The sequence below is a fragment of the Aphidius gifuensis genome, linkage group LG2, assembly GCF_014905175.1.
Source record: "Aphidius gifuensis isolate YNYX2018 linkage group LG2, ASM1490517v1, whole genome shotgun sequence".
NCBI lineage: Eukaryota > Metazoa > Arthropoda > Insecta > Hymenoptera > Braconidae > Aphidius > Aphidius gifuensis.
Genome location: NC_057789.1, coordinates 9,694,255 through 9,702,464, shown reverse-complemented (window position 1 = coordinate 9,702,464; position 8,210 = coordinate 9,694,255). Strand labels below are relative to the sequence as shown.

General features: G+C 24.0%; 2 protein-coding genes across 2 annotated transcripts; one reads left to right on the top strand and one right to left on the bottom strand.

Moving 5' to 3' along the window:
* The first annotated feature begins 1,580 nt into the window (after positions 1-1,580).
* On the top strand, positions 1,581-3,209 carry LOC122849048 (cytochrome c oxidase assembly factor 7 homolog). The gene is made up of 3 exons (XM_044147576.1): positions 1,581-1,804; positions 1,890-2,024; positions 2,086-3,209. Exons 1-3 carry the CDS (start codon positions 1,705-1,707, stop codon positions 2,553-2,555), a joined length of 705 nt encoding a protein of 234 aa, XP_044003511.1. The 5' UTR covers positions 1,581-1,704; the 3' UTR covers positions 2,556-3,209.
* A 123-nt stretch (positions 3,210-3,332) lies between these two features.
* On the bottom strand, positions 3,333-7,246 carry LOC122849047 (zinc finger protein 286A-like). Its single transcript, XM_044147575.1, has 5 exons — positions 6,179-7,246; positions 5,792-6,078; positions 5,546-5,707; positions 5,022-5,460; positions 3,333-3,439 (listed from the first exon to the last, which is right to left on the bottom strand). The coding sequence occupies exons 1-5, from the start codon at positions 7,101-7,103 to the stop codon at positions 3,333-3,335; spliced, it is 1,920 nt and encodes a 639-aa protein (XP_044003510.1). The 5' UTR covers positions 7,104-7,246.
* Between the last annotated feature and the right edge of the window lie 964 nt (positions 7,247-8,210).

The following is an 8,210-nucleotide window of genomic DNA, read 5'->3' as shown; positions in this document are numbered from 1 at the left end:
TTTCTCCTGCTTTTCTCGGATATTTTCCGACATCTCTCTGATTAATTGATCCTAAGCGGAACGCTGAACGTTGTTCTATGATATTTTTTTAAATATAATTTTAGAAAAACTCATACTCATTGGTTAGTTGTATGTATATTTTATTTTATTCCTTCAAATCACTTTATAAATCTTATATGAAGCATGTGTTATGAAAATTAGACCATCATCTTTTGATGCCCCGGAAAAAATGATTTCTCCGGTTTTCTTCGATTGTACAAAATCGGAGAAGAAAATGCATACAATAATCAGAGTAAATCAAAGTAAATCGTCATTTGATAGTATGGTTTTCATTTAATTTCAGAAGAAAAAGTTGTGTTATCTGTTTTTTTTTTCTATTTCAACTTTTTGTTATTGTTTTCAAAATATGAACAAAAATAAATTTAAATATTAAAATTACAGCAAATGTACTTAAATTAAACAATAAATAATGCATTTTGATTAAGGAAATATAAATTTTCTATTGAGGAACATAATGATAAAATTAAATTATCAATATATTAATATTATGTTTATGAAAAATAACATTTAAAAAAATTTAACAAACGAAACAAAAAATTATTTAGTTGATAAAAGTTTTGATAAATTGAGTTAATAAATTTTTTTTACTAAAAATTAAAATATCTCATGTTAAAGACTGATCTATCATTTGATCTAAAAAAAGAAACTCCAGTGGATGTGACTATAAAATACTGACTATTCTTCAAGACAATATGTTATTGAAATTTTATTATTAGCAATTTTTACAACACATGCGTTATAACCGTGCATATCTATGAGATGTCCTGAGTTATGTTTAAGATTTTGATAATCTTGGAGTACTGGTTTGTTTGTTATGACTTTCAGTACAATATTGTTTGTACGTTTTTTTATTTCATCTGCAGCATATACAAGTGTCTTACATGTTATAAAAGTACGACAAACCATCAAACGTTCAAGATTTGATGCATTTTTTAGAATTTTTATGATACCAGTATCAGTTACATTGCGACACCAAGTACACTCAAGTGACTTGAGTTTGTACATGTTCTTAAACATTTCATCTCAAGCATTATCAACATCAACCAGCTCAAGTACTTCAAGATTTTCTAATTTAGCTAATTCATTAAGAGCCAAACTGGATACATTATTGCATGATCGGATATACAGTTCTGTTATTTTTTTACAATTATTTGCAATTTCAATAATAAAATTATCATTAACATTTCCAGTTTCACGAATATCTAAAACTTCTAGATTTTTTAAATTCGATATTTTTACAAGAGCATCTCCAGAAATCACCTGACAACGTGATATACTCAGATTCTTAAGTTTTTCACATCTATTGACAATGCTAGCTAAAACATCACCATCAACATTCTCACATGCCCCATTATCGAAAACTTTTCCTTAAAAATTATAGAAAAAAAAAACATAAGTACATCACTTTTGCTGCAGCTATTCATGCTATACATGATCGACTTGTTGACATTTGAATTTTAAGACTCCATACTTGTATGGCGACAGTTTTCATGTAAACTATAATTAAGCTAAAACTGTCGTACTCATAGGCCGGGTACACCTTAATATTAAAAAATTCATTTAGAATTCAGGAATTTGACAAGTATTAAAAAAGTGATAAACACACGTGATAAATTGTAAATATTGTAATAAATTTATACAACAATGGCATTTGATTTTAAAAAAGAAGAAGATGTCAAAGCATATTTACAAAATATTTATTTAGAATATAGATTTGGATGTGAAAAAGAAAAAAATGGAAACTGTAAGTTATATAAATCTAACCTAAATATTTGTTAAAAACAAAAATAAATATTTGTTTTTTAATTTTCAAATAACAACAATTTCAGCATGTCATTTACTTGGTGATTATATGGAAGGAATAAAAAATGAATATGACAAAGCAGCACAACTTTATAAAGACAATTGTGATGATAGAAATTGGCCAAGAAGTTGTGCAAAATATGCTGGTTATGTATCAATTGGTAAGAAAATTAATAAACAATTATAAAACATAATAATTAATCTAAATTATTTTTAAAATAGGTAGAGGATGTACAAAAAATATACAAGAAGCTTTTAAATATATACAAAAAAGTTGTGATCTTGATGATCCACGTGGTTGTGTTAAAGCTGGTGAAATGGCTGCATCACCATTTGATTCATTTGTCGAAAATCGTGATGAAGAAATAAAACTGTCAATTAAAAATTTAGAAAAAGCATGTCATAAACTTAACGAAGAAAAAGGTTGTTTTATATTATCAACAATTTATCTTGGTAGTCTTAAAAATGAAGTTGAAATTGATTTACCAAAAGCATTTAAATTATCAATGAAATCATGTGATGCTGGTAATCCATATGCATGTGCAAACATATCACAAATGTATGCACGTGGTGAAGGTATTGAAAAAAATGATAAACTTTCTGAATCATTTAAACAACGTGCAATATCACTTCACAATGATGTTGCCAAAGTTAGATCACAACTACAATTTCAACAAGGTATTGATAATTGATTTTTAATTAATTTCAATTTAACTCTATTTTAATCCAAAAAAAAAAAGTTGACTTGTATTAGAATTTGTTATTGTATATTCATGATATCATTAAACTTTTATAAAAATTAATTAATAATTTGCTCTTTATTAAATAAACAATTATTTATCTTAAAAATTGATAAATTGTTTTTTTAAAAAAAATAATATTGTCAACTTGATCAATATATTTTTCTTTTTTTTTTTTTTTTTGTCTTTTTTAAGGCGCTTTTTTTTAACATTTACATGGTACAAAAATTATTCCTACAATTATGTTTTATAGAAATATATAATTTATAAATTTTATGATTATTCATTTTTAAAACTTTCATGAAAACAACGATGGTAATGTATTTTTTTTTTTTTTTTTGATTTTTTTTCGTTGATTATTCAAGCTCAATATAAATTTTTTTTTGATACAATTTTTTAAATGAATTTTAACTTTCATTGTTCAGTCTATGCAATTTAAAAAAGAAAATTTTATTCTTTTTAAATTGCATATGTATTTTTATTTACAAAAATATAAACGATACTTAAATTCTAAAATTAATATTATAAACTTAATTATATCAAACATAATATTTTAATAATAGAAAGAGAAAAAAAAATTTTTTTTTTTTTAGAGATTTCTTTGGAGTATATATATTTTGAAATAAAATTCTAAATTTACTTAACTTGAAATTATATGCATTTTGAGCTTTTGAATAATTCAATAAATCAAAGGTTTTTTTTTCATATTGTTGAATGAAAAATTAATTTTCATGTTCCTATGAAATTTGTTTCGTAACATAAATTATTTAAGTCAAGAAATTGTCCTTCAATAATTGGACTGAATTTTTGAAAATCAGCAATATTTTCATCTGCACCTGGAACAAAAGAAAATGTTTATTAATTAAAAGAACATAAATGAAAATTTCATATAAATTGAAGCTTTAATTAATTTAATTTAAATGTAAATTTTGAATAATATTTAAACTAAAAAAAATCGATTTATTTAAAATGAAGAAAAATAATATTTTTTTATCAATTTAAATAACATAAAAAAATAGTCTAATTAAAACTAAATGAATAGTATTTTATCATTTTGAAAATTCATGTTTTTAATAATATTTTGAATAATAAAAATAAATGAAATTTTAAACAATGAACAATTTTTTAAATTTTATATAAATAAAAGCTTCAATTATTTAGAAACAAATTTTCAAATAGGATTCGAATTATTAATGTGTTATCAGTTTAAAAATTTATAATAATATTTGAAGTCATTAAAATAAATAATATTTTGGGTAATGAAATTTAAACAAATTAAAGCTTTAATTAATTGAAACCAAATCAGTAATATTCAAATTGACTAAACAAATTAAGTTAATATTTATTTAAAACCAAGAAAAATAATGTTTCGTCAATTTTAAAATTTTCAACAACAATTATTTTTAAAATAATTGAAATTGAAACATTAAAATTCCAAAAAAATTAAAGCTTTGATTGGTTGAAATTATATAACAATTAAATCGAATAACTGAATCAATTTAATATTATTTAAAAATTCAGGGAAAAACTATTTCATCTATATAAATTTATATAAAAAAAGCACATATTGCAAGTAAAGGCACGTGCGAGTTAACGTATAAAACTTTTAATTTAAAAAAAAAAATAATAATAACATAAAAATAAAAATTATGAAAGTACAAAAAAAGAAAAGAAAAAAAAAAAAATGTACCATCATAACGAATATTATTTTAAGCCTCGACGGGTGGTAAATGGCTCATAAAAAATGTTGGTGAACCTCCTCTGAGAATGAATAGAAAGGGGTCTAATAATGTCATCTCAACAAGAGCCATACAAACAAACTTTAAACTTGATAAGAAAAATTTTAAAAATTAAATAATTTTCTAAAAATAAATTACATTTTATTTAACATATATATCAAAAAATAAATAAATAAATAAATGATAATCGAATCAAGATGTTGTAACAAGTGTAGTTTCATCATTTATTTTATGAATAGAAAAAAAAAAAAAAAAAACTATATTAAATCATTTCTAGAAAACTGTTATTGTAAATACGTTAAGATCCTTGAAAAAAAAAAAACTTAAAAAACATCTCATTACAAAAAAAAGTTACACGTGTGAGATAGTTAGGGTAGTCATGTATATTTTTTTTAGAGCTTTTTTTTCGACTTTTACTTTTACCTTGAAGTATTTATTAATTAATTAATTTTTACTTAATTTGAATTTAATTTGAAACAAGTATCTTTAATTTTTTATTTCGTCAGTTGGGGAGATTTTTTTTTAACTTGCAATATTCCTTGAATAATTTTTTTTTCAAATGTTAAAAGTATCTTTGATCTTTTTCAAAAGCTTCAAGATACCAAATAAATAAATAAATAAATACTGATATTTTTTATTTATACTTAAGTTATTAATAATAATTGAATTGAATTCTTACTTGTATCATTAACATTGTAGCTTCGATCTTCACCAAACCATCTTGTAACTGATTCCATTGGTACAAATTCCGGTTGATTGTCCTTAAATTCATTGGCATCAAGCCATGTACCACTGTCTCCAATTAAATTATCATCATTACTATATTCATCATTTGTTTGTTCATTGAATCCAAAATTAAAAACATTTTGTACTTGATTTTGGGAATTTTTTTTAAACATTTTTGTATCTGCTTTCATTAATAAACAATTGTTGTATGGATTTGGAGTTGTTGGAGTTGTTGGTGTTGTTGGTGTTGTTGGTGGAATTTGTATAGTTGGTGTAGTTGGTGTTGTCGGTGTCAACGGTAAAATTTCAACATGATTTTTTACATGTTTACGAAGACTTGACGGATCAGTATATCGTTTACCACATCCAGCAATTTGACACGCATACGGTTTCTACAAAATACAATCAACAAATTAACCAATATTCGAAATTTAAAAAAAAAACATACTCTTTTTGCAATATTGATAGGATTCTTACCGTATCATAATGTGTTCTTTGATGTTTTGCTCGATCACTGCTATTACTAAAAGCCTTCAAACATCCACGATGCTGACAAGCATAAGGTCGTTCACCAGTATGTGATCTTTGATGTATTTTCAAATTTTCCAATCGTGAAAATGCCTTTTTACAACCTTCAAACTATTAAAAAATAACAACAATATATATTAATATAAATAACAGTTAATATTATGTTTAAATAAATATTAAAATGATCATATTTACCGGACATTTATTTGGTTTTTCACCACTGTGTACTCTCATGTGTATCAACAATTTGTATCTAGCATTAAATGGTTGCATTCTCGGACAACCTTGCCAAAGACATGCAAATTCATCCTGATTACCATTTGTATTATCATCCTTATCTTTATCTTTTGATGATCTTTTTGTATGATGATTATTTGCTGATGATTCAACATGACGTTTTTCAATGTGTCTTACAAGACCTTCCTGTTCACTAAATGTACATCCGCATCCTATCCAACGACACTCGTATTTCAAGCTGTCTTCTATAAAATAAAAATACAATTAACATCATTACAAAATTTGTAAATTAAAAAATAAAAAAACAACAATTAACATAATGATTGAAATAATAATTCAACTCACTCTCTGTATTGCATAAACGTGTTGTAATATTATTTGTAAGCATCAATCCATCTTTTTGTGAAAGAACAATTTTATTTTTTGAATTATCAATATCACCACTGTTAACAATAAAACTATTTTGATTGTCATTTATTGAATGACTTGATATTAAATGACCAACTGGATAACACTGATTAATTTCTTTATTTGTATAATTTTTTTTATTTTCTAATGATGATAAAGATGACGACGACGACGACGATGATGATGATGTTGATGTTGATAAAGATGAAGATAGTGTTGATGTATTTGTTAATAATGTTGTTGGATCACCTCTTATAAAACTCAAATCAAATTCATCAACAGCTTGTGCAGTATTAATATCTTTAATATCAATCAAATTATTTTGATTAACAATAATATTTGATTGTTCTAATGTTAATAAAATATCATCACCACCTAAACAATCTTGATAATCATCATAATTATTATAATCAAATTCTTGATAATTATTTGATTCATCATAATAATTATTTGTTGAAAAATGACGTGAAAATGGAAATGCTGTTTCAACTGATGGTAATCTCATAATATCATTTGTATAATCTAAATCTTGTGTATTTTCAATCCATGATGTTGGTGTATTAACAACACTACCACTACTACCTGGTGATAACATACCAAGTGTCAATGGTACTGGACGATTATTATTTGTTGTTGATGATGTTGTTGTTGTTGTTATATTATTATCAAATATATTATGCACTTGTTCCCAATCAGATTCATCTGGACTTGATATTGTTGAATCAGAAAATATTAAATATGAATTTGTCATTTGATTATTACTTGTTGTGTTATTATTAATTAATAAGTTATCTTGTTCCATATTATATGCTGTTATATTTTGTATGTTGTTTGTTGTTTGATAATTTTCAAGATACATCATTACACATGCACTCAATGACGATTCAAACAAGACTGACAAACTTACTGACCCGAGTTAAACTGATACGAAATATTGTGTCAACGTTTTTAAAAATTTATTTTAAATCAACGAAATCACACCCTCACTCTTTCAAGTTTTTATTTTTGAAGGCCCAGAAAATTTAAAGTAGGGGAATGTGTAAAAAGTCAACGCCTACTGGTTAAATTCAAATATGTGTTTTAATGTTTTGTACATAAATATATATATATATATCATTTACATGTTAAATATATATATATGAGGAGATGGTATGTATGCACTTGTGAGTGCCAAGGGGTCCGTTACCAGCGAGGGTATTTTCTTGCTACTGACAACATCTGTTGCGTTCATCATCTTTTTTTTTTTATATATTTTTCTTATTTTTATTATGGGTAGATACTGCTGAAAGAGCTTCATCGTAATATTTGGAGTATTAAAAAAATATGGTCACCATTTATAACTCATATATATTTAAAACGAATTAATTTTTGGAAAAGACACTTTGGGCCCAAAAGTATCGTAAGTGGATTCAAGAGAGTGGTGTGATATTTTTATTTTTTAATTTGACTAGTCATAATACGGTCGGTATACCTAAATACTCACTTATTTATTGACTCAAATCAATCAATTTTTATTGATTTTAATTTGTCAATTTACTTTTAAAAAATAATTGATTCATTGAATTTATCAGGGTTTTTATAATTACAGGTAAATGCAAAAAAATCATGTTGATGAAAAAAAAAATGTATGTTGCAATTTTTTTTTTTGGACATTAATGTGAATTATTTTTACTTTTAAATTATTTAATATTGGTTTTTATTGTTTATATGTAAATAAAACAATTAATATAGGAGGTGAAATGGATTGAAATAAAATATTGGAGTAAATTTTATCTTGAAATGATTTTAACAGTATATTAAAAAAATTAATGTTACTTTAATGTGATAAGCTACATTAAAGACACTTTAAATAATCTTATCTTGTTAATTTAAATATTCGTTAAAAACAATTATTATACAGTCCACTGTGTAACATTGACAAAAAATTTCTAATCGAAAAAATAAAAAATGTATAGAAATAAAATGAAAT

What these genes read in the sequence shown, in the direction of transcription:
- LOC122849047 (XM_044147575.1), bottom strand. Translation starts at nt 7,103, where the DNA reads ATGATGTATCTTGAAAATTATCAAACAACAAACAACATACAAAATATA. An exon ending in ACGTTTATGCAATACAGAGA is followed by an intron (nt 6,079 to 6,178) that starts GTGAGTTGAATT and finishes TTTATTTTATAG; the next exon opens with AAGACAGCTTGAAATACGAG. An exon ending in AAAGAACACATTATGATACG is followed by an intron (nt 5,461 to 5,545) that starts GTAAGAATCCTA and finishes TGTATTTTGTAG; the next exon opens with AAACCGTATGCGTGTCAAAT.
- LOC122849048 (XM_044147576.1), top strand. Translation starts at nt 1,705, where the DNA reads ATGGCATTTGATTTTAAAAAAGAAGAAGATGTCAAAGCATATTTACAA. An exon ending in AAAAGAAAAAAATGGAAACT is followed by an intron (nt 1,805 to 1,889) that starts GTAAGTTATATA and finishes CAACAATTTCAG; the next exon opens with CATGTCATTTACTTGGTGAT. An exon ending in TGCTGGTTATGTATCAATTG is followed by an intron (nt 2,025 to 2,085) that starts GTAAGAAAATTA and finishes TTTTTAAAATAG; the next exon opens with GTAGAGGATGTACAAAAAAT.